This window comes from Salvelinus sp. IW2-2015, linkage group LG32 (genome assembly GCF_002910315.2).
Source record: "Salvelinus sp. IW2-2015 linkage group LG32, ASM291031v2, whole genome shotgun sequence".
In the NCBI taxonomy this organism is placed as follows: domain Eukaryota; kingdom Metazoa; phylum Chordata; class Actinopteri; order Salmoniformes; family Salmonidae; genus Salvelinus; species Salvelinus sp. IW2-2015.
In genome coordinates this window covers 27,142,485-27,169,600 of record NC_036871.1, presented here as the reverse complement: position 1 = coordinate 27,169,600, position 27,116 = coordinate 27,142,485, and the positions used below count along the sequence as shown (strand labels likewise).

General features: G+C 42.6%; 1 protein-coding gene across 8 annotated transcripts in view; it reads left to right on the top strand.

The window, feature by feature from the left end:
- The first annotated feature begins 2,468 nt into the window (after positions 1 to 2,468).
- Positions 2,469 to 27,116, top strand: part of LOC111956576 (adhesion G protein-coupled receptor L2-like) — a 144,656-nt gene continuing 120,008 nt past the window's right edge. For 3 of the 8 annotated variants that reach the window (XM_070436627.1, XM_070436625.1, XM_070436626.1), the window contains exons 1-2: positions 2,473 to 3,120; positions 25,476 to 25,691. In XM_070436627.1, the coding sequence (XP_070292728.1) occupies positions 25,616 to 25,691 (76 nt within the window). In that variant the 5' untranslated portion in view covers positions 2,473 to 3,120; positions 25,476 to 25,615. Of the gene's footprint in view, positions 3,121 to 25,475; positions 25,692 to 27,116 lie in introns of all 8 variants that reach the window. The other 5 variants (XM_070436629.1, XM_070436630.1, XM_070436628.1 and 2 more) reach the window with 4 other exon arrangements.

Below are 27,116 nucleotides of genomic sequence, written 5' to 3'. Positions count from 1 at the left end.
GCATTGGGGGAGGGGGACACACACATCCAAGGGAAGTGAAATCAAAGACAATATGTAGGGGTGGAGGAATGGGAGACAGTGAGACATGGGACTTTTGGGGGGTATTTTTTTCAGACAGTCACACAAAAAGTCAAAAGACTTGAGCATAGCATCTGATGATTCATCATCAGATTATTTCTCAGATGAAATATGAAATGTTGTATATGTAGTCCCCCTCTTCTTATAGGCTACATGAGAGTTGAAAGTTCAAATCAAATCATCAAACTCCTCTCAATGTGCTCTGTTTGTTCTACACTTTAGGACAAACACACATGATAACGGATCTCCGAGATTATCATACTGTGCAACACAAGCAGTGGGAAGGGAAAGACTGTCTTAGTGCTTCAACATGATACAGTATTCTGTTACTGTTGGTTTCTTCCCTTCACTCATTCTGTGGCTTCATTACTGAGGAAAACAGGGAAACCTGACAATCGTGAGAAAGAMTCCAGGGTGAGTTGATGCATATGTATGGGTGGGAGCTGAGCTATTCTTCACAAGCTTGCACCAAATAAAGAAACAATTATAGTGAAACGTGGTGTTGAGTAAGGGCAACAACATGCGGCTACAGTGTAACAGCAAGAATAAGCCTTTTCTGCGAGCACCATAAGTGTTCTGAAAATACAGGAAGTGGCTACTTGTGTGTCTTTTGGACATATACAGTATGGCATTGATCACAAGCCCCTGAATAATAAAACACAGAAATATTTCAGGCACTTCGCAGGTCAGTTCAAATAAAGTATTGTGTTTATACTTTCAATAGTACTCTATACATAAACATTATTTCTCTAAATAGGAATATGTGCCAGCGGATTACCATCATTAGCCTACATCTGTTTTGTCTTACTGCGCTATTCTTTATTATGTAAAATTATGCTGTGGAAAACATGAGAGCTCCTCACTAATCCTCTCACTTTCCACCTGGTGAATTTGACCCAAATTCGCATTTCCCCTGTGCGGCCAGGAGACCAGCTTTTTATTGAAGCCACGTGTAACAGAGCCCACTGACCTGGCAATGTACTTTGGCTAGGGGAAGAAAAGAGAGGAAATTCATCTTCATTCAGGACAATAACTTTGCTTCAAACTTTGCTGTTGTGTTTTTTTGTGTTTTTTTTGTTAGAAAGTAGAYTCCATTTTTTGAGGGGTAATAATGTATTCTGTGTCAACATGCACTAGTAACAGAGTCTGTAATTCTGTTATTTAATTTCACAGTGTTTAAACAAAGATTATTTCTATAAATAGTGGAAAGTAATGGTCCAGAAACTGACACTGGTATTAATAATAGTGTGATATTATGTTCAAAGGGACACAGCCTGGGAATTCTGGGAAACGGAGAAAAATTACCATAAACCTGTTGAGCTCAATCCAGTTGACGGATATAATTTTGCCCTCCAGTGCATCCATTGTTGTCTATAACGACGACAAGACATATACAGTTCACATTTGATGTTCCCACATAACAAGGCTATAATAAAACAACAGGAAATTACAATTTCTTGCCTGTAATCCAATATGACATGTTGTCATCAGAGGACTTGCTTTGGGAGTTATGCACAGCAGTGACATTGTGGTCATGTTGACAGGGTATACAGACACAGCTGGGAAAACTATATAAACAGGTAGACAAACAGTTCCTATTGGCCCGGGGATTACTAGAGGGATGCTGTTTGGTTTGTGTTTAAATTGGATGTGTTTAGATGTTATGGCTTCATGTGCTGGGTGGATTGCTTATGTTTTTCCATCAGCAGTGGCCCCATATAATCTTATTACCTTCCCGGTGTGGCTTTTCCCCCTCTGTCCAGATTATTCATCAGGGCCAGCTGGAATTAATCATGTAATAACATAGCTGCATTTTCCCTTTTATTTTTTGTCTTTAGTAGTGACAACTTCTGTTGTGAGAATGAGTGTGAACTATTTATCCCATATAAGCTATTAGCTGATACTAAGTGCCATAATAGCCCACTTTGCAATGAATTACATATTTAACAGAGCCCTATATGAAACACTGTGTTTAGAGGAATTTAGAAATATGTATTTGACTGTGCCTATTATTTGCACACACTGTATACAGATTTTGTATTGTGTTATTGACTRTACGTTTGATTATCCCATGTGTAACTCTGTGTTGTTGTTTTTGTCGCACTGCTTTGCTTTATCTTGGCCAGGTCGCAGTTGTAAATGAGAACGTGTTCTCAACTGGCCTACCTGGTTAAATAAAGGTGAAATATATATATATTTTTAATAATATTATCACTATCAATATCCAGGTACCAGGTCCATCCCATCCTTTAGGGGCCATATTCCTTATACTGTACAGGCAGGTCCTATACAGAACTGCTAAGAGCACCAGACACCAGTCCCTGCCTTCTGCCAGATCCACGCCAGGTTTTAGGCTGGCCCATTGAAAGCCAGCTGCTGCAGAGCAGAGAACCGGCTCACGGTTTCTTCTCTTGTTTGTATGGGGAGTTCGACTGGCTCTAGCTCAGCGGTGTGTAGATAGAGCCGCGAAGAGATTGACTGGAGCACAAGCCCGACGCACAGACAGACCTGAGACCCCCGAACTGAAGTCTCATTCTAGAATGTTTCAGCATTGTTTTATGCGACTTTCAGAATACATTGACATCATCGTGGAAGACGACTGCCTGCATTTGTTTTAGGATATGAGCTGATTTGCTTCTCATTCGCATCGTTTACTATAGCCTAAAATTACAGACGTGCAGTTGTTGAATTAATTGCGTCCCCTCGAAAGGAAAATGTGGATGCGTGAGAGAGGGATATGGAAGAAACCTATTGATTAGGCCAAATAGTTCCGAACATCATCTCGCTATGGAAGAGTTCGTCAGGTCCTTGGGGGCGCATGGACTTGGAGAGAGAGAGATACCTGCCACAAGAAACAACACGATCTGTCCCTCGTAAGGGGAGCATGCATCGGAACCACGGACGTCTTTGTGTTGCCCGCTGCGTATACCGAGTTTGAGGGTGGCCTATAGCCTGCTGAAGGGGTAACCACTCTCTCTGTGTTACTTCGGTGCCGAACAGCAATTTTTGTCAATCACCATTTAGGACTATTCGCCCCCAAATGTAAGTATTCCAACATTGGTCTAACACGCCGTCCTGCCGTCTGGGCGCTATTTAGGTTACTTGCGATGAGGGTGTCGGTTGTTTTTTTTAAGGCTGAGTTGAGAAAATACACTTCAATCCTAACGATATCGTTGCGGTCACTAACGGACATTTTACCGAATTTCACTCCATTTTAAGAACACTTACAGATTGGTCTATAGTTGTGATGTCAATGCCAAGCAATCTGTGAAAATTAGGTCTATCTGCTACTGCTTGGTATACCAGCCTAAAGATTTTACAATCTGAAATAATTGCATTTTAACAGACATCAGTGGTTCTTACATTAAGCGACTCTGGGCCTTGGGATATTGGAAAAGTTGCATGAGGTTTATCCAGATGTGGACTTCGGCGGCCATCGCTCTGAATTCAGTGAATTTGGTTTATTCAAACTACTGTGCTTTTAAAAATCTAGTTAGGCTATAATGAATGAATGGATGTATTCGAAGGCTAGGCCTACTACCTGAAATAGATTATTATAGGTTTTATTCTGTTGGTCACTGAATGAGGCGTTGTTGTCCTGGCTTTGGTAATTAGTCTAGATGTCACCTGTGTAGATGAGGTTTTGGGTTAGCACTGTAAAAGAGACAAGTAGCATAGTCATCTTGGATTAGGAAGAAAATAGAAATGTATGTGTAGTAGGGTGGTTTGGCAAATTCTTTGTCTAGGTAACACGCTGTCAAGTACAGAAGTGGGGCGATAGACTGTCAAATAAATGTAACATCTCCCATTACCCCATTAGACATAGCCTAGTCCCGAGGACACAACGACCTAAGTAGCTGCAAGTCAGTTGCTGTCTTCGTCTTCCTCTCCATTCTGCGGCTGTAAAATGAGATCATTTCACTGAACATGTATAATTCACAGATATCTAAGCCAGCCATGTGTGTTGGGACACACACACACAACAAAACCCCCAGATAGCATATGGTAGCAAAATGTGTAGAATTGCAGGAAATTAGCATTAAAACTGCAAAATTCTATCTCAGCCTCATGGCAAATTGTGAACAAAAGCATGAGACAAGCTATAAAACAGCACATTTTCTTTCTCTGCCCCATGGCAAAAGTGTAGAATAGCAGGAAATAAACTTTAAAACTGCATCATTTTGTCCTAGCCTCATGACAAAATGTGTAGAATTGTATTAAATCAGTCCTCACACAGTTACCGTRCACTAATTCCATAGATTAGCTCGTCGTTTAGAGCTGGGCAGGCGATCTAATAAGAGAAGGGAGAATATAAAGTCCTCATTATCGTTCATGGAGGATTCCGTTTATGAATCATCATCATAAGTCAACATAAACAAGGCCAAAGCCAAAGCAAGCACCCTAACAAGCATATTGGGCTCTATGGGAAGCAATAAGCAAATAGCATAGGATTCCAAGCGGAGCATACATCTGGCAAAGAGCTTGACCAGTCATTATAAGTTCATTAGTTTATTAGTGATTAGTCTAGCTAGCCTATATATCACAGAGGTGAGGCAGTATACCTTACCTGTAGACACACCACTCAACTCACTACAGGAGGGTAATGTTGTGTGTTGGCCCATGACATTTTCTACGCTGGTGATGTAGTCTATTTAACTAGGTCAAATCAGAATTGGAAATGCAGTTGAGAAAATGCAAGCATTTTTAACAGGGTTATTGGAGAAAATAGGCTACTGGTAGGGCCTATAGGCTCCCGAGTGGCGCAGCGGTCTAAGGCTACAGACTACAGACCCTGGTTTGATTCCAGGCTGTATTACACAACCAGTCCCATAGGGTGGCGCACAATTGGCCCAGCGTAGTCCGGGTTAGGGTTTGGCCGGGGTAGACCATCATTGTAAATAAGATTTTGTTCTTAACTGACTTGCCTAGTTGAATAAAAGGTGTTAAAAATTTTTTTTTACAAGTGATGGTAAAATCTAAATCATAACTCATTTGTTTTAAATACCTGTCTAGGAACCGGAGGAGTAACTTTCATTCATTTCATGTCCGTGTTGGGATGGATTTGRGGAATTCATTGGGACAAATGTTCCGTTGTCCCTCCCATGCCCACCCCCCTACTCCTCCACTCCCCTGCCCCAGATGCTCTCTCTGTGGGTTGGTCCATTTGTTGAAGCCCGGTGTCTCCAGGGGAAGTGCCATCTCATCTCACATCAGCTCGGGTGCAAATGGCTTCAATGTAGGCCTATGCTAGTGTGATTTCTAGCATTTTTTTGTTGTTGTAACTGACGATTTACATATCAAAGTGGCTGCATTTCAATGGAGAGAACTTGAGCTACCAGCCCCCATCCCCCAACCAGTTTAGTCCTGAGAGGGGAAGGGTGCTGCTGGGCTATAGAACAGGAATGCTGTTGTTCATTGCAGACCACTGTAAATGTTTTTTTGACAGTTATTTCATGCAGCATCAATATTCTGTGCGTATGTGTTTGTGTGAGAGAGTGCTCATGTTGGATTGCAAATGCAGATTTAGTTGGGATTGACAGAGTTGGTAGGCTGCCATAATTCAAACCAAAATCCCCAAAGTAATACCCTTTACAGACAGACTTTACAGTATGTTGCCTGTAAAAAAAAAAAAATGTAGGCAATGTTTTTTTTAGAGTCCAATTCATACAGTCCAGTTTTAACACATTCTTGCCGGGATAAGTGGTTTCTATCTCCAGTGCACATGCCGGCACATTTTGGAGTGGGAGCAGACGTGGGCTGATGTGGGTGGACGTCTATTTGAAAAAATCCATTGAATATACACCATCACAAAGAAATCCATTATTCATTTGTTTTGCACAGGTCGTAAGAAACATTGTAAGACTAATAAAATCTATTTTCAAAAGAATAGAATGGCATATTTTGAGTTTAATTATGTTACTGGTCTGTGCAGCATATATGCTACATGGTAGCGCCATGTACATGATATCAAAAGTAATTTTGTTAATTAAACAGACGACACTTCGGCTACCCTGATCACAGTCAAGACATATTTTCTAGTAGGCTAAGAATATAATGAAAAAAATACAAATACATTTGAATAATATTTTGCACACTTGGCAACGTGTGGAACTGATGTAATATTTTGAAAAAGAGCCCAAGGCAAGCCTATGCTTTTTAGATCCAGGTTTCATCTCTTTCCTACCCTCACTCCGCTTTGTTAGGGARCAGGAGTAGGGTCTTACATTGAGGGTATCTTCATCATGATACCAATAGAAAATAATAGCAAGCTATATTTTCAAAAGCATGTGAGTGTTGTGTTCATATTTCACAACCTCCGCAGGCTATTTGAGTTTCTCTGAACGCGATCCAGCAGAAAATGAAGCCTACACTCTATACACTCTATTTAGGCTACATTATTGCATGCTAAATGTTTCTTATTCAGTGATAGATGAACAAATGACTAATGAGCTATACTACCTCCACTTATTTGCCCAGCCAGAGAATTAACCAAATGTACAGAGGGAGATTCAGTGAAACAAAATCCCATTGATTGATTCAGACCCATCACAGGCTTTTGGTAGGGACTAGGCCTAGACTATTAAGTCACTTGCAAGTGAAGAGCAAATTAATCCACTTGTTAAGCTACATAACGTGCTGGCAATATATATATATTTTTTTAAATGAGCCAAATGGACAAGATGATCATGAGCAGCATTCATCTCAACTTAGGCTACAATTAGGCTATGGAAATGTTAGCTAACTAATATCTAAACGGAGATTCAGTGAAAATACAAATCTGACATGTATTGATTTATCAAGACGAGTCTCCACGCTTGTCTAAAAGCAGCGTAGAGGCTTTGTCGCTGGCAATACCTTCTCATATATAAGGAAAAGTTGTCAAAAGGTTGTCTGGATGCTGAAGTTCGCGGAAAAACGTCTTGGTTTGAAAGGTGTGTAAGTAGAGAAATGTGAAAACTGCTTGTTGCAGTGTGAGTAGTGTCCACTTGGGGGTTTTGGTGGGAGCTTATTTAAATACGCTGACTTGTATTTATTTTTTTTACATTWAAAAAAAATATTATAGGATCTAAGATTAAAATCTTTACAGCGCACTTTTTGTTTGCTATTGTCTCTCACATTAAAAGTATACAGTAGGCCTATACTTGGGATGACCACAAAACATGATCAAAACCAGCTCTTTTAGAAAGATAACTCGGGAAGAAACTACACAATAGACCTACATGCTTCAAGTAGCATCTTGTGTAATTATAGTAAAATAATAAGCAAAAAGATCAATGGATTAAGCCATTTTCTTGAACTTCTATTTGAGTTATTGGTTATTTACAAAATCAAAATAGATTTCTGGAGGCCTCTTCGAAAGCTTTGTGTGAAGCACTGTTTTGAGCAACCAATGGCCTCTTGTTTTTCTGTCATAAAGATGTTTATTTTCCATGCAATGCAGCTGTTGCTCTGCTGTGAAAGAATGCCTTGCTGAGTGTAGCCTTGCTGAGTTTATTTAGATTTATTTCCTTTAATGTCTTGTCAAACATCGCCTAATAGGGATGTCGAACACAATGAAATCGTGAGGAATCAAACAGATGGACACACACACAAACCATTCCTTCCTTACAAACGGATGGACACACACACAAACCATGCCTTCCTTACAAACGGATGACAATTTATGTCAAGAAAAAGGAAAAGCCTCTTCCCTTCCTTTCCTCCCTCATTCTTTTCATTTTATTTATATTTCTTCTGAAATGTACATCGCTCACATCCATTAGTTGAAGCCCAGGTTGCTGTAACGCAGGGGGCCGGCCTACAGGACAGGTCAATGGTGATGCTCTCTGATGGTCTGTTGGCACCCGATTCCTTATATAGTGTACTGCTTTTGACCAGGGCTCTGGTCAGATGTAGTGCACTATATAGGGAATAGGGAGCCATTTGGGACAAAAGCCCCAGAGGTGGTGGATGTAAATGCCAGGGGTAGTGTTCTCCCAAGGGTTAGTGGCCCTGATCATCCTGCCTCTTGGTAATAAAGTGAACGCAGCTCTCCTCTGCCCGCTACGGCCCGCCACAACCCAGATGACACATAATGAAAAGAGATGCCTGCTTCCTGTGCTCACGCACAATCACATCAGAGAGAGAGAGAGAGAGGACACAGAGGGAGAGAGAGAAGCTCACCTGCCATCCTCAATCACAAGGGACCGGTTTGACAGCTGTCTTTTTCTGTTTTCTGACACACTCACTGTCAAAAGGTAGGAACAAACAGATGGAGAAGGAGAGAATGGGAGGAAGAGAAGGAAAGAGGGATACGTAAGGAGGAAGAGGAGGGTGATGGGTTTGTTTGATTTGGTAGTTAATTGCAAATGTTCATCGTAGCTTTTTCATCATCCGTCTTCCTCCTTTTTATAGCAACTGAGATAAATGGATGGAGACTGGAACAAATGACATTGTGTTAGGTTGTGTTAGCTGACCCGCTCGATTAATGTATGCCTTTGGTATTTCTAAGGGGTAAAAATCTCCCTCACCACCCTCTGTGCTTTAAATGACAGTTAACTTTCCCCCACTGCTTCTCAAATGGATGTTTAATGATCAACAGAGGCCCTGGAGCTGAGCTATAGAGCAGAGCAGCCCTAGATATGTTCTCACCAAACATCTCCCTCCCTACCTACCCTCCATAGCCCCTACAACACAGAACGCTTTTCCTTCTGTTAAGAAAGCAAGCCCCCTCGGTGTTGTTAAAGCCCACATCGTCTGGAAGGGAGCGGAGGGGCTGCTAGTTTTTTGAGTGATGGATGATCTCTGGGTCTTTTGGGTCTGTGTTTAACTCTTTGGAGTGTGTAAAGCTGGCCCAGTGGGAGACGTGTCGCTGGGGTGTGATGGATGGCCGGGGGTCCTTAGGCTTCATCTATCAGGAGATTAGCAATGACCTGTGAGTTGTCTGGACCGCCCTCAGAGATGCTCTGTGATGCTCTACCACCACTGGACTGGAGGGCATTAGCGTAAGAGGACACTGCTCTGGGACTGTCTCCGGGGAGTAGACCGATTATGTGCTTTATTTGGTGGTCTTCTATACCTTCAGGTCACAGGAAGTGTGGAGCTTATAGCGCTCAGGTGCTATGCTTTTGTCTTGGTAGGGTGGATCACGCTGAGGCAGATCTGAGGCTTGCTATGAATTTAGTTTTTTGCCATCCATGATTTCTAGAAATGGCAAGTTTGGAATATACAGGTTCCACACTATTGAGTCATGTTTCTCTTTCCTTTTTGAAAGATTGTTCATTTGAGTGGACTGAAAATGAATGTGTCTTCTCCAAGGACTACCGTACATCCTCTCAGGCTTTAACGAGTCTCATAACTGTAGATTAGTCTGTTTCAGTCTCTTTTTTTTTTATATATGAAAATGTATGTCTAAATCAATCACTTCTCCCATCACATCAAGGTTTGTTATTTTAATATTTGCATTGGCGAGTAAGACAAAGAATCTACTTATCTCAGATAGCCATTCACACTCCATCAATCAAACCAATGTTGTGCCATTGAATTCATCTCTGGGGCCTGTACTCGTGATAGACTGAATTCATCTGTAAAATGATTTCAGAGAAGGACTTGAGCAAATAGCTGTCGGACGAGAATATTTTAACAGGCGCCAGGGGCTTTCTGTTCAACGACACACCACCTTAATCCAAATTCAGCTAGAATGATATTTGGGGTTAGTTTGTTGAGAATTAAGAGTTTTTTTATGCTATTTTAATTGTTGTGCTTTGCTCACACATTGCATAATAGTAGAAACCACATTTGTATTCTCTGTAGGTTGAGTGGAAGCTTATTTACTTTGTGTGTGCATTGTCTAAGTCCCAAACATAAATGTCACCTCCCACGATATTGCTGGCATTTGGCATGATTCGTTTTTTCATCAGAAGACTGTTATTGACAATTTTCAGAGACTGTTTTCCACCCAAAAACAATGCTTTCAGAGAGACAGCATCCACCCCCCCCCTTCAAAAAGAGAGAGAGAAGGATTTTAATTAGAGAGTCATAAGCAGCCTGTCTTCTCTGCTAAACACAACTACTATCCAACATGTTAAAGGAAACAAAYAAGTACTTTGTTGATAGCTAGAGTAATGAGAAGGGAAAAAGAAGTACAAATGTTTTTGGGGCAATAGGCCTAATTTAAATATTGCATTTCATGTGATTGTAAACAGACTTTGTGAAGTAGATAATATACTTGATGTATATCATATTTGGTTCATGGACTTGCTGCATATGATGTGCCATGTCTAACCCATTTGCCAGGGACCTCACAATAGCATATTGTCATGATACTTAGGTGCTGATACGATATGTTTTGTGATTCTCATGATTCTATATGTATTGCGATATGATACAGTGTGTATTGCTATTCTCATGATTCTATATATATTGCGATTCAATACTGTGATTTTATTGCGATTTGGTGTTACAAACATATTGCTCACCATATGTTTGCTACAGAGGGACAAGACAGAGAATGGGTTTTGATCAGTCATGGAAATAAAAGTGCTGAAAACAAATGGGCTCCCTATTTAAAAAGAAGATGGAGAACAAGCAGTATGAAGGAGTTTTGGTGCAGGTACAGCCAACTAGCGACAAAATAATATTGCGATATTGTCAAAAAGATACGATATGTTGTCAAATAATATCCTGATATGTAACTGTTTGTGTACATGAAGAAACATGAAAAAATGTCTTTGAAGTTTAGCATACCATTCAATGTGCCTACAGGAAACCTGAGCTGAATCTAAAACTCAGACCCTTTCAAATGCTTGTAGATAGTGCTGTAGATTGAACAGGGCTTATTTTCAGCGTGCAGGTTTGTGTCCTGCGTTCCAGGACCTTTTGTTAGGACATTTTAATTACAGCCGAGCTTCGGTGTAATTGATCTAGGCTTGGAGAGATTTCTCTGTCATTGAGAAAGGCCTATTTGTTAGTACAGGCCAGTGAATGCTTCCACCTGCGCTTACATAGAGCCTATACTTCCACTGTTACATAGAGCCTGTACTTCCACTGTTACATAGAGCCTGTACTTCCCATGTTACATAGAGCCTATACTTCCACTGTTACATAGAAAGCCTGTACTTCCACTGTTACATAGAGCCTGTACTTCCACTTACATAGAGCCTGTACTTCCACTGTTACATAGAGCCTGTACTTCCACTGTTACATAGACCTATACTTCCACTTACATAGAGCCTTTACTTCCACTGTTACATAGAGCCTTACTTCCACTGTTACATAGAGCCTCTACTTCCACTGTTACAATAGAGCCTCTTACTTCACTGTTACATAGAGCCTGTACTTCTACTGTTACATAGAGCCTCTACTTCCACTGTTACATAGAGCCTGTACTTCCACTGTTACATAGAGCCTGTACGTCCACTGTTACATAACTTCCACTGTTACATACTCCCACTGTGACATAGACCTGTACTTCCACTGTTACATAGAGCCTGTACTTCCACTGTTACATAGAGCCTGTACTTCCACTGTTACATAAGACCTCTACTTCCACTGTTACATAGAGCCTGTACTTCCACTGTTACATAGAGCCTGTACGTCCACTGTTACATACTTCCACTGTTACATACTCCCACTGTGACATAGAGCTGACTTCCACTTGACATAGAGCCTGTACCCACTGTTACATAGAGCCTGTACTTCCACTGTTACATACTTCCACTGTTACAACTCCCACTATGACATAGAGCCTGTACTTCCACTGTTACATAGAGCCTGTACTTCCACTGTTACATAGAGCCTGTACTCCACTTTACATACTTCCACTGTTACATACTTCCACTGTTACATAGAGCCTGTACTTCCACTGTTACATAGAGCCTGACTTCCACTGTTACATAGAGCCTGTACTTCCACTGTTACATAGACCTGTACTTCCACTGTTACATACTTCCACTGTTACATACTTCCACTGTTACACAGAGCCGTACTTCCACTGTTACACAGACCCTGTACTTCCACTGTACATAGAGCCTCTACTTCCACTGTTACATAGAGCCTGTACTTCCACTGTACATTACTTCCACTGTTACATAGAGCCTGTACTTCCACTGTTACATAGACCTGTACTTCCACTTTACATAGAGCCTATACTTCCACTGTTACATAGAGCCTGTACTTCCACTTTACATAGAGCCTATACTTCCACTGTTACATAGAGCCTATACTTCCACTGTTACATACTTCCACTGTTACATAGAGCCAGTACTTCCACTGTTACAAACTTCCACTGTTACATAGAGCCTATACTTCCACTGTACATAGAGCCTATACTTCCACTGTTACATACTTCCACTGTTACATAGAGCCTGTACTTCCACTGTTACATAGAGCCTATACTTCCACTGTTACATAGAGCCTGTACTTTCACTGTTACATAGAGCTGTACTTCACTGTTACATAGAGCCTGTACTTCACTGTTACATAGAGCCTGTACTCCACTGTTACATAGAGCCTGTACTTCCACTGTTACATAGAGCCTGTACTTTCACTGTACCAGAAGCCTGTACTTTCACTGTTACATAGAGCCTGTACTTCCACTGTTACATAGAGCCTGTACTTCCACTGTTACATAGAGCCGTACTCTCCACTGTTACATAGAGCCTGTACTTCCACTTTACATAGAGCCTGTATTCCACTGTTATGGTGCAAAATGAAAGAGACAGCAATGCAGTGGGTTGATTGTTCATTCACTTACTGTGCCGTTTATTTAGTATAATTTATTTACACCTCGAGGGGTAGCTAGCTTAGCCTGGTTAAATCAGACGGAATTCTGTGTAGCATTCCATCTGTTTAAACCAGGCTATAGCTAGCTGACACATTGGAGTACCTTCACTGTCTGTGCCTATATTAAGCAAGGCAGATTCTGTACTTGATGTGTAATGGTTAAATTGGCCTCAGAGAGGAGGCTAGCTAGCTAAGCTAACACATCAGAATACCTTTGGAAGGAGAGACTTTCTCCCACTTCAGTTGCCGCAGCAACGTCACATCTGTTGCGAACTCCCTCCCTCTGTCGCCACCTGCAGTGTCCTTCTCTTTCGTCCTCTTATGGAGCACTTCTTCACTGTTTCTGTGTTGTCACCACCATTTTAAATATTTTATCAGGCTGTTAGATAATGCTTCCCGATGACGGTGAATTATTGATGGCCTTGTACCTATGAGTAGGACAGGGCAGGCTTTAACTCTCTGAGCTGCCTTTCTGCCGCTGCTGACCTGTCCAGGTCTCTTCAGAGGTAACTACGGGACACTACACAAACACCCAAAGGAATGATGTAGGCCTGCTGGAGAAGGAGGAGGAGAAAAAATTAGAAACCTGAGGAGGTGCCCTGAGAATGAAAAGAGGGCAGGCGTCTTCTGCTTCAGTCTCTTACTCCAGTACTGGGCTAGGGCTCTGCTTCAGTCTTCTACTCCAGTACTGGGCTAGGGCTCTGCTTCAGTCTTTACTCCAGTACTGGGCTAGGCTCTGCTTCTGTTTCCCTCTAGTACTGGCTAGGGCTCTGCTTCAGTCTTCTACTCCAGTACTGGGCTAGGGCTCTGCTTCAGTCTTCTACTCCAGTACTGGGCTAGGCTCTGCTTCGTCTTCTACCTAGTACTGGGCTAGGCTCTGCTCAGTCTTCTACTCCAGTACTGGGCTAGGGCTCTGCTTCAGTCTTCTACTCCAGTACTGGGCTAGGGCTCTGCTTCAGTCTTCTACTCCAGTACTGGGCTAGGGCTCTGCTTCAGTCTTCTACTCCAGTACTGGCTAGGGCTCTGCTCAGTCTTCTACTCCAGTACTGGGCTAGGGCTCTCTTCAGTCTTCTACTCCAGTACTGGGCTAGGGCTCTGCTTCAGTCTTCTACTCCATACTGGGCTAGGCTCGCTTCAGCTTCTACTCCAGTACTGGCTAGGGCTCTGCTTCAGTCTTCTACTCCAGTACTGGGCTAGGGCTCTGCTTCAGTCTTCTACTCCAGTACTGGCTAGGGCTCCTGCTTCAGTCTCTTACTCCAGTACTGGGCTAGGGCTCTGCTTCAGTCTCTTACCAGTACTGGGCTAGGGCTCTGCTTCAATCTTATACTCCAGTACTGGGCTAGGGCTCTGCTTCATCTTCTACTCTAGTACTGGCTAGGGGCTCTGCTTCAGTCTTCTACTCTAGTACTGGGCTAGGGCTCTGCTTCAGTCTTCTACTCTAGTACTGGGCTAGGGCTCTGCTTCAGAATAAGGGAAACGCCGCTGTATCTCTCTTGCTTTGTTTGAAGCATTGAGAAGAATGGCTGTTTGTTTGATTCTTATTTCTTGGTTTTGTCAGTGGTCTGATTGGAGGACAGAGAACTGGTTCTGCTTCTTCTTTTTTTTTTTYTYYTTTTTTTTTTACATCTGTCAGAATATTTAAATGTTGAAAAGTGGGTGTGTGTGTTTGAACCTCAACCTACTGTTCAAAATATCCATAAGAAACAGGTCTGGTTTAAGTATGACCTAGCCCTCTCTTGTAGGAATCTCGGTGAAAGCGATAAGCAAATGATTAGCCAACAGACAACAGGGTAAACGGGTCAAACCAGTTTCTTTTCCCCCTAGGAAATGCAAATGTTTTATCCAGAAGGGTTCAGGGTTGGCAATGAAATGCAGTACTTCTAACTATCCCCTCCCCCAGTCAACTAGCTAGCTCCAGTGAAACTGCTTGGTATTCAATAGATGGATTTGCAGGTTTTGCAGTAACATACTCCTTTTGTTTGCTTGCCATATTGTGTTTACCATACATTGTGCGTGTGTTGAACCGGTTTGTGTGTGTGTGTGTGTGTGTGTGTGTGTGTGTGCTTGTGTTGAACCGATTTGTGAGTGTGTGTGTGGATGTTCTCTGTCTAGCCTTGTGTGTGGATGTTCTCTGTCTAGCCTTGTGTGTGGATGTTCTCTGTCTAGCCTTGTGTGTGGATGTTCTCTGTCTAGCCTTGTGTGTGGATGTTCTCTGTCTAGCCTTGTGTGTGGATGTTCTCTGTCTAGCCTTGTGTGTGGATGTTCTCTGTCTAGCCTTGTGTGTGGATGTTCTCTGTCTAGCCTTGTGTGTGGATGTTCTCTGTCTAGCCTTGTGTGTGGATGTTCTCTGTCTAGCCTTGTGTGTGGATGTTCTCTGTCTAGCCTTGTGTGTGGATGTTCTCTGTCTAGCCTTGTGTGTGGATGTTCTCTGTCTAGCCTTGTGTGTCTGTGCGACCTCCTTCCTATTTGTAACTGTGTACATTTGCACTCCTCTCTTACATCACATTCTGCCTCACTGAGAGTGTAGATTGAGAGGTAGAGGCTCAGGTGTTCCGCTGCAGAGCATGTATGTCCACAGCAGCATGTAATATGTTTCACATTGGTAGTTGTGAAGTTCCTACCACATTACCTGCAGGGGAATCTAGCTGTTCCTGTCCTTCAGCCAAGATTCCCACCCTGTTTTAACATTTTAACATTCAGGGAACGATCACAAACGTTTTATGGTGCTTATTTTTTACTTGCTGTGAATATGAGTGTGAGTGAGGTTGCCAAGCCAACCACAATTTCCCTTGTAAATGGTTATTGAGTGTTTGAGTGAGCCGAGGGTGGGTAGGTGAGGTTGAGGGTGGGGGTATGTGTCTGTGTGTGCGTGCGCCCGCATGTGTTTGTGCATGTTCGTTAATGCCTGCATCTGTGTGTGTGTGTGTGTGTGTGTGTGTTAGATAAAGAGCATGTAGTGGAGTGACAGAGAACCAGAACAAGGCGTGGAGGAGGAATAGAGGAGAGGAGGAGTGTGAAGATATGAAGGACTGACTGATTGAAAAGAGGAGCTCTGTGTGACATGTCAGAGGATGAGATGCTGGGTGCTGTTCTCTAACTGACCCTTACTGTTTAACTCACTGTGTAAAGGTCAGCCTATTCATTTCACTGCAAGCTCTGCAGTGTTACTGAGCTGGGAGGAGTGGGAGAGCGAAGGGTGTAGTATTGCTTGATGAAACTGACATTTTAAAGCTTCTCCCCCTTCTGATTATTTTGACTCTGATTCATCCAAGTTTGATTCTGAGTCTTCTTCGGAAAGAGAGGGGTGTATTGGTTCATTTGAAACTGATTCTGANTGATTCTGAGTCTTCTTCGGAAAGAGAGGGGTGTATTGGTTCATTTGAAACTGATTCTGATTCTTTTGATTCTGATTGTTGTTTTTCTTCTTCAAATTCACAGATTTCTCAGAATACATTTGGGTTCATTTAGCCCAGGTAACCTTTTATAAATCGGTCTTGTTGAGAAGCTATAGGCTAAAGATGGGGAATGTTTTGAACAGGAAATTTTCACTATAACATAAGACAATGTAATGTCAAAACCGGTTCTGAACTATAATTGTGATGGATAATATAAACACAGTAGTGATGGTTGAAATGATGAGGATAGTGTTGACTGACTTTTTACTTCCCACACTTGTTTCTGCTCATTCAATACAGTTCATACTTCTCTCTGCCTTTCTTGCATCAATTTCTCACTCCTATTTCTGCCTATTCATTTACATTCTTCCGCTTTCTGCTAACCTCAATGACAGACCTAGTTGTTTTCTCTTTTGTAGTCGATCTTCTGAAGGCTACCTCACTCCGTCCTCTCAATTTCACAATACATTCTCTCTCTCTCTTTCTGTGTGTGTGTGTGTCCGTTGACACTCTATCTATAATTTCAATCTCTGTTGGCAGAGAGTCTTGAAACGCACCAACCAACCATCGTTGAGCCTATGAATACCATGCAGTTTGCTACCGGTTCTTGCTTGCCCCATTCCCTCCTTCATGCCCCATCCCAAAATATATTATCAGCTTCACGGTGCTGAACCCTCCTCCCACCTGACTGCCATGCCTGACTTGCGCCTGTCTCCATCACTGGCAGCCATGGCATGTGCTCTGTCTGYACCACTGACAGAGCCAAGGAAGTGACATCATGTCCCTTAAGAGAGGAGTTGGAGAGGAGAGCCCTGACAGACGGGGTCTGTCATGACAAAATGTTACTGAGGAGCATTGAGGTGTTGGGGTGCAATGGATCTGGGGGACTTGTTTTCTCAGTTCCTGTAGATTCCAACTACACCCAGACCCCCTGCTCCCCTCTTACCATCTTCTCATGTTTGATATTCCCCCTCACGTGTTGGTCTTTTTGTTCCGAATGTAGGCCATGTGTGGGGGTAGGTGGGTGGGGTGAACCATTCCCCAAATGAGTTAGTCAGAGAGGGCTGAAGAACTAAAGCATTATGCCTGTGAGGTTCAGACTGGAACACAGACAAAACACACAGCTAGGCCCACATCTTTATTTCAACTTGGAGCGTTGAGCTTACACCAGTCCAGGACTACTTACTTGCTCTAGTTGTGTCCCAATCTCACTTGATATGTATATATGCACTCTTTATTTCTCTCTGCGTCCCTGGCACTGACAATTGAAAATAAATTAACATTCCTGCGGCTTTATTTTGTCCTTCTCTAAGCCTGTTGAGAATACTGGGGGGCGAACCCAGCAGGTCAAGCCATACTCACAAGCTGTCAATCCTTCCCAGTGACCCTCCCACCCCTTTCTTTCTCCTCCCTTCCCATTCTTCTCTCCCTCTCCTGTCTCTCTCTCTCTCTCTCTCCCATCCATTCAGTTCCTCCCTTCTTACAAAAGCCTGGACTCCCATTCTCTCTCTCTAGTCTATTCTTTCTCCGGTCGCCTCTCCAGCTTGAGAGAGGCAGCCACAAGCTTTGTCTCTTTACATTCCTTCAGCCTGCTGCTGCACCAATTAGCCTCGTATTTCATGTTAGGACATGTGGCCTGTTTCTTTCCATCCATTTATTCTAATATTATTTTAATTGCTTGCCTTCCACTTTTAAATGTTTGTTTATTTTTTCTGTCATTCCTCTGAAATATGAAAAATTTGTTTGCAATGTGGTGTTTTTTTTCAATCCTCCGGACTGATGATACATTTGTCTCCTGGCTTTTCTCTCTGTCTATGCGTGGAGAAACAGAAACAGATGTTCCAAATGTTTACATGTCCTTTTTCATCCCCTGTGACGGATTCTTGGTGTCTGGGATGATATACTGTTAATAGAAAGAGTGAAAGCAGGGAGAGGGAAGATTCATATCCATTGTTCCTTATAAGGGAAAGTTTAGCACTTAAAGTACAGATGATGAGTTAATAACTTGAAATGATTCTAGAAGATTTCAGGATTATTAAACCGTCAAGCCATAAGATTTAATGTAGCTGGTGACAGTAAGTCATAACTTTGTTCTGTACACTATTATTACTATAACCGCTGCCATGGCGATGGTGGTATTGGAGCCCGATTTTGAATATTCCTTCCTGGTTGAGTAACCTGAATAATTTGAGAGTTTAGGACTATAAGGGTCTATCTAATAATAAAAAATGATAGAAAAATAGTTATTGACAACCTTGTTCTGTTTTCTATACTATTTTCTATATAGTACTCTGAATAACCCAATTCATGTTGTTAAGCTCAAAAGATTACAATATAAAATTGCTGACACCATTCAAATTTTAAAGCCAATTTTCAGAATCATCTTTTTGAAGATGATTTAGTTTAATCCCAATCTCTGGAGTTCCTTGCTGTTCTGAGGAGCTGTGCTGTAGAGAATTTCTCCACAAACACACAGTCTCTGATGGGTTAACTATGCCTCACTTACCTATTTTCTGCTAGAGGAGGCCTCCGCCCCACCACCCACCACAATCTCCCCTTCTCTGATGTAAAATTATGATACGTCTGTCAGCACTCGTGAAAAGCGTCTTCATGTTAATCGGCTAATCCTTTTATCTCAAGTCTGACCAAATCCAGTCCAGAAACCCCCGCAAACAAAACGGCTGTTTAGGGATGGGGGGATGAGGGGTGAGATGAGCGCAGCGGCCRGCTCCTCTGCCAGCTTAAAGGAGAAAGGGAACATGTTACTCAGCGGGGCGACGGTGCGGGTGGCTCTGGGTAGTACTGAGGAGGAGAAAGGAACCCCAGGCCCCTCGCCCCCTGGTGTCTGGTGGGGATCAGCGGCTGTTCCAGCCGAGCAGGGCAGAGAGGTTAGTGGGTAGGGGGTATGGGGCAGGGCATTACAGGCTCACTCCCTCCCACCCCTGCCCCCACGACTCATATTTGGGGAAGATGAATGTGTGTAACGCTAGAGTGTGGCCTGGGGGGGGATTTGAATGGAAAACCAGGGTGACAGGCCAGGCCTCACAGCCCTCAGACACCTGGGAATCAGGGATTGTTAGCAAGGCTCACTCTGTTTTGGGCCGCTGTGAGACGAAGTAGCGCTTTACCGCTGCTCTGCTATGCTCTTGTCTGATCTAGTGGTCTACTGCGGCTAGATAAGTAATTTCCCGATAAATACAATCAAATGATTCTCTTTCAATCTGAGTCTGAATGCACCACCTAACTTCTAACTGATAAATTATCATACCTTGTGTGTGTTAGCTTGGCGCCACACAGTATAACAGTTAGTGGTAAATTTGACCTCAAAGCAAGATAAATGACCTTTGGGTGTAGACTGTGCACTCTGCTCCGCGAGGACCTGCAGTTGCATTCAGTTAGCCTGTTTTAAACAGGAGTCTCCAGCCACCTATAGAGCCATTTTAAAGAATGAATCTAATATGGAGATTTAACTTATGACTCCGTAAGCCAATGCAGATAGAAGCTCCCAAAACAATGTTTTGTGCTTGTGTGCCTTCACGTTCCCAGAAATATCTTAGCTGGGCATTAGTGGGGCCCAGAGAGCGATCAGAGCAGAGTGCTCCGCTGCTCAAATTTAGGTTCATTATAAAATAATCAGGGAAGTTGACGAGTGGCTCTGGAGAGGAGGCGTACACACAGAAAAGCGAATTATCCTCTTTTGGTGTCCTCCACTCTTTAAAGTGTGAAATGCAGTGTACTGTGTGGATGGTGACATGGTGTTTATATGGACATGGTCACATTTTGGATGTCAAACATAMACTATATGACCAAAAGTATGTGGACACCTGCTCGTCGAACATTTAATTCCAAAGTTGGAGTTGGTCCCCTCTGCTGCTATAACAGCCTCTACTCTTCTGGGAAGGCTTTCCACTAGATGTTGGAACATTGCTGCGGGGACTTGCTTCCATTCAGCCTCAAGACTATTAGTGAGGTCGAGCACTGATGTTGGGCGATTAGGCCTGGCTCGCAGTCGGCTTTCCAATTCATCCCAAAGGTGTTCGATGGGGTTGAGGTCAGGGCTCTGTGCAGGCCAGTCAAGTTCTTCCACACTGATCTCAACAAACCACTTCTGTATGGACCCCCAAACTGTTGCCACAAAGTTAGAAGCACAGAATAGTCTAGAATGTAATTTTATGCTGTAGCTTTAAGATTTCCCTTCACTAGAACTAAGAAGAATAGAACAAACCATAAAAAACAGCCCCAGACCATTATTCCTCCTCCACCAAACTGAAAATTTGGCACTATGCATTGGGGTAGGTAGCGTTCTCCTGGCATCCGCCAAACCTAGATTCATCCGTCGGACTGCCTGATGGTGAAGCATGATTCATCACTCCAGAGAACGTGCTTCCACTGCTCCAGAGTCCAATGGCGATGAGCTTTACACCACTCCAGCCGACGCTTGGCATTCCGCATGGTGATCTTAGGCATGTGTGCGGTTGCTCGGCGATGGAAACCCATTTCATGAAGCTCCCGCCGAACAGTTGTTGTGCTGACGATGCTTCCAGAGGCAGTTTGGAACTGGGACAGACGAGGACAGACGATTTTTWGCTTGTGTGGCCTACCACTTTGCAGCTGAGCCGTTGCAGCTCCTAGACGTTTCCACTTCACAATAACAGCACTTACAGTTGACCGGGGCAGCTCTACCAGGGCATACATTTGACGAACTGACTTGTTGGGAAAGTGGCATCCTATGATGGTGTCACTGAGCTCTTCAGCAAAGCCATTCTACTGCCAATGTTTGTGGATGGAGATTGCATGGCTGTGTGCTCAATTTTATATACCTGTCAGCAACGGGTGTGGCTGAAATAGCCGGATTCACGAATTTGAAGGGGTGTTCACATACTTTTGTATATATAGTGTAGATAGGTACATCATGGCTTAGGTTAAGTCATCTGTACTAGATGGATGTCTTCTTGCTGGTTTTGTTTATGTGCAGGTCAAGGTGTGTGTCTGTGTGTGTACTAACGTGTATATTTGACATGTCATCGATCCGGAGTATTTGACTTGTGTTCTAACAAGTCTCTCCTTCTGGTGCATTGAGGGCATTTTAGGGAGTGGAGCCTAACCTGAGCTGAGGCAGACAAAGCCGTGTGGACTGTTTGTGGCTGACTTCTTCCCGCTAGTTTGTGGCTGCCCTCAAGATAAGGAGGAAGCAGACAAAAGTACCTCACAAAGGAGCTGTGTCTCTAATGGTTTGCTGTGTGAGGCTGTGTGAGCGCGTTGCCTGAGCAACAGGGTCCTCTCCTGTGGGGATAAGGCAGTAGAACTCTGGGGAGGGAGGGAAGGGGGTAGTAGTGAGTTGAGGGAGGAATGCGGTGTGAAGGCAGTCAGTGTAAACATGTAGCCTGTAGCCCAGGGATGAGTGCTCCGTCATGCTCTCCTCTACCCAAGAGTATTTCCTGTCAGAAGTGAAAAATAAACACATATTCAGACTTGATAGACTGAGTATACCAAACATTAGGAACACCTAGGGCTGTTGCTGTGACTGTAATACCGCCACACCGGCGGTCATGAGTTATGAAGACAGTCAAATTCCACATGACCGTTTCGTCACGGTAGTCTTCTCCAAGTCTTCTCCAAGTTCTGATGCTGCTGATGGTCATTAGTAGCCTACCGACATTTTTATCTGCCTGGTACTCACCACTCTATTATCCCTCTAATCACTCTGACATCAATGCAAATGTATTTGAAATCTAATCCATCGCTTCATGAGAACCCATGAGCTCATGTTGCGCAACATTTCTATAGGCTCTGCAATTGCGTGAGAAAACAGAGTGATGGCCACTACTAAAAAGAGGAGGATCCTATCAGCTTTCTATAGGCTAAGCCTACTATATTTATTTCTCAACTTTCCTAATATTAAGCACATTGCTTATCTTTACCACAGGAGTAAAGCCTTCCTGACTGCATGAAAATTAAACACTGGAAAAGCGTCCTCCATTCGCTATTTAAGTGCATAGGTTACGTATTTTTTTCCTGCTGCCCCTGTTTCGATACAGGTGCATGATAATGGTCGATTCTAAATCATAACAAATGTCACATTATTTAGTATATGTAAAGACAAGATTGACTCAAGAATAGTCTGATGGGTGACAATATTAGCCTATCATTGTGAATTATATAGAGACACTATTGAAGTGTGTACAGCCGGTGCAAAAAACAAAGCAGAGCTCATGCCTTTCAAGCAACTTTTTTCATATMMTTAGTCGCATCATGCAACCTTACAATGTATTAAAAATCAAAACATATAGCCCAGTGTTTGTAGAACAACTAACATGACATTAATACCTCTAAATTAAGCATATACAGTGGGGCAAAAAAGTATTTAGTCAGCCACCAATTGTGCAAGTTCTCCCACTTAAAAAGATGAGAGAGGCCTGTCATTTTCATCATAGGTACACTTCAACTATGACAGACAAAATGAGAAAAAAATTCCAGAAAATCACATTGTAGGATTTTTAATGAATTTATTTGCAAATTATGGTGGAAAATAAGTATTTGTCAATAACAAAAGTTTATCTCAATACTTTGTTATATACCCTTTGTTGGCGATGACAGAGGTCAAACGTTTTCTGTAAGTCTTCACAAGGTTTTCACACACTGTTGCTGGTATTTTGGCCCATTCCTCCATGCAGATCTCCTCTAGAGCAGTGATGTTTTGGGCTGTTGCTGGGCAACACGGACTTTCACTCCCTCCAAAGATTTTCTATGGGGTTGAGATCTGGAGACTGGCTAGGCCACTCCAGGACCTTGAAATGCTTCTTACGAAGCAACTCCTTCGTTACCCGGGCGGTGTGTTTGGGATCATTGTCATGCTGAAAGACCAGCCACGTTTCATCTTCAATGCCCTTGCTGATGGAAGGAGGTTTTCACTCAAAATCTCACGATACATGGCCCCATTCATTCTTTCCTTTACACGGATCAGTCGTCCTGGTCCCTTTGCAGAGAAACAGCCCCAAAGCATGATGTTTCCACCCCCATGCTTCACAGTAGTATGGTGTTCTTTGGATGCAACTCAGCATTCTTTGTCCTCCAAACACGACGAGTTGAGTTTTTACCAAAAAGTTATATTTTGGTTTCATCTGACCATATGACATTCTCCCAATCTTCTTCTGGATCATCCAAATGCTCTCTAGCAAACTTCAGACGGCCTGGACATGTACTGGCTTAAGCAGGGGGACACGTCTGGCACTGCAGGATTTGAGTCCCTGGCGGCGTAGTGTGTTTCTGATGGTAGGCTTTGTTACTTTGGTCCCAGCTCTCTGCAGGTCATTCACTGGTCCCCCCGTGTGGTTCTGGGATTTTTGCTCACCGCTCTTGTGATCATTTTGACCCCACGGGGGGAGATCTTGCGTGGAGCACCAGATCGAGGGAGATTATCAGTGGTCTTGTATGTCTTCCATTTCCTAATAATTGCTCCCACAGTTGATTTCTTCAAAACAAGCTGCTCACCTATTGCAGATTCAGTCTTCCCAGCCTGGTGCAGGTCTACAATTGTTTCTGGTGTCCTTTGACAGCTCTTTGGTCTTGGCCATAGTGGAGTTTGGAGTGTGACTGTTTGAGGTTGTGGACAGGTGTCTTTTATACTGATAACAAGTTCAAACAGGTGCCATTAATACAGGTAACGAGTGGAGGACAGAGGAGCCTCTTAAAGAAGAAGTTACAGGTCTGTGAGAGACAGAAATCTTGCTTGTTTATAGGTGACCAAATACTTGTTTTCCACCATAATTTGCAAATAAATTCATAAAAAATCCTACAATGTGATTTTCTGGATTKTTTTTCTCATTTTGTCTGTCATAGTTGAAGTGTACCTATGATGAAAATGACAGGCCTCTCATCTTTTTAAGTGGGAGAACTTGCACAATTGGTGGCTGACTAAATACTTTTTTGCCCCACTGTAGGAGAACCTATTTCTTTGTTWACCGCTCAACACAGAACACAGAAAACTCCCTCAAATCATTTGGAGAAAATATTTATATTTTATAAAGCTTTGTTCAATTGTATTCTTCATACTATAAAATATAAAAGAATGCAGTGGAATTATAAGCAAATCTTGTCTGCTAAATGAACTAGTGTAGCCCATAGCCATTTGGCATAGCCACATCAGGACCTAACATAAGGACAACTCAGAGTATGCTATTCTTTTCTTCTGAAATAGAGTACATTTTCTTCATATCATGCTTMTTTAGACCTGTCTAAAATAAATAATAGATTTGTTGTGAAGGTGTAGGCTATATTACATGGAGTTATTATAATTTTTTTAATGGCKTGTAGGCTGTGTGGAAGCCAAGAGATGCTAAATGTGTTTATGTTAATTAACGGTCAATTACAGTGAGACTGACAGTTATTTGCTTGACAATCACCGGCTGGCGAAATTTCGTGACCGCCACAGCCCTAGGAACACCTTCCTAATATTGAGCCCTCAGAACAGGTTCAATTTGTCGGAGCATGGACTCTACAAGGTGTCGTTCCACAGGGAGGCTGGCCCATGTTGACTCCAATGCGTCCTACAGTTGTGTAAAGTTGGCTGGATGTCCTTTGGGTTGTGGACCATTCTTGATACACGTGAAACAGTTGAGTGTCAAAAAAGCAGCAGCGTTGCAGTTCTTGACACAAGCCGTTGTGCCTGGCACCTACTACCATACCCAGTTCAAAGGCACTTACATATATTCTTGTCCGTTTACCCTCTGAATGGCACACATACATAATCCATGTCTTAATTCTCTCAAGGCTTAAAAATCCTTGTTTAACCTGTCTCCTCCCCTTCATCTACACTGATTTGAGGTAGATTTAACAAGTGCCATCAATAAGGGGTCATAGCATTYACCTGGTCAGTCTATGTCTGTGAAAGAGCAGGTGTTCTTATTGTTTTGTACACTTATTTTGTCATACCCATCCTTTTGCCTGCTGAATATCTCACTGGTTTGATGTATTTTTGTGTTTGTTTTGGCAGACCCAATATATCCAAAGAGACTTACAGTTATCACACATTTTCAGTATACTTATGTCTCACCATGATTATTCACCATTTGCACTGTTTTAATATTTCTGTTAATGTATCTCTCAATCTTTTCAATCCCATCTTTAAAGATGGCAGCTGTGATGACATAGCCTTTGTGATGATGACGACGTTTCGACTTGTAGCAGTAGTACACAGTTTTCCTCCTCCTCACCCTGCTCTTCCTCTCTCTGTATTTTCAGATGACAAGATGACTGGAGAGGCTTCTCCTAGTACCACGGATCGCTGACTACTCCCAGACTCCTCTTTTTTTCTATTCTATATCCTAAAGCCACAGTCGTTTGCTAGCAGGCATCTGGAGCGGCTTCAGTACTCAGCAACGATGGCTCCTGCAGCATGGAGGTGTCTAGTTCTCCATGGTCTACTGCTCACCCTTATTCATCTCCATTGTTCAGAAGGTAAGTCCTTACGTGTGTCTGCGCTTGTGTCGAATACTATGTATTTTTCGAATGTGGTTCATGAAAGTGTTGATTTGGCTCATTTTTCCGTCTTCTAATGGGAGCGAAGAGTTGTTGTTATATAGTGAATTCACTTCAAGATTTGTTTTCTCTTTAAAAGTTCACAATAGCACTGGAACTGTGTTTTCTAGCTGAATATTTGAGTGCAGTGCACCCAGGCCTTTGTGCTTCAGAAAAGCTTGTTTTTTTATATTGATTGGCTGATTCTGTTAAGTACCTGCATCTTGAACCTTCAATTGAAGGAGCTGGCATTTTGCCAAACAGAAGACTTGGAAGGAACTACCAGTGTTTGATTTTCTTTATGCTACCCAAAGCCATCTCATTAGTTTTTTAGTTTCATTTCATTGTCTTACTTTAGATTAGTACGTTTGGCTGTAATTACAAGTTCTGTCACCAAACTACTCCCTCTCTTATACCCATCAGAGGCATTGATGTCGGTTGGTTAGTATGTCTGCTTAATGGAAATCATTACATGTCTGCTCTGTTTCACTCTCATTGTACTCAAGTCACATGCTAGCGTGCCAAACATTGATTACAGCCAAACGTCAAAGAATATCAACTCAGGGTTTCTTTTAAATTACATTTCTCTCTTTTCTCATGTTTTTATTTCACACTTGCATAGATTTCACTTGTCTTTTGGTTTTATATTTAAATCTGACTGTGAGGTGATTAACTAAAAAGAGATGGATATGGAACAGTCGAGCCAGGCGTAACATTCAGAAAGAGATACACTCACTTTGTAGATTTATAGCAATTGTAGACCATACGAAATAAATCACAGGGTCTTTTTCCCAGAAAAAATGAAAAAAGTACCTCCCAGAAACGTTTGAAGAATGGGCCTCTGATTTAAGCTTGGAGATGGTCTGTGCTGAACGGTCCTGGTGATTCTCTTTTCGGGGGAGGAGTTCCTGCTTTGGTATGCAGAAAGAAAGTCAAGGTGTGGGGTTTCACTTGACAAAGGCGTGGGCTCTCAGGCCTATGAATACATATTTGCCCATTCATCAAAGAAGTTTTCAGAGCGAACGCCAATGTCAGATCCATCCACATGCCACTCACCATTACACCCCCCCACCCCTCGTGTGTGTATGACATTTTGAATCATGAACCTCATTTCCATGAATGTCCGTCCCACAAAAAGGCCCCCCTCTTAATAATGACTTCCTAGTATCATGATGTGATCATGTACACCCATGAACATTCCTCTTGCTTTGAAAATCCTTAATGACATACTTGAGCAGAAAATGATTTTTTTCTCTCTCGTCTCTGGGTTATTGAATGCTCATGCTGGGTTTTTGTTACAAGAGAAATGGAGTCAGCACAAACACTGTCTCCTCATTCCATCGGTGTTGATTAACGTTTGCAAAA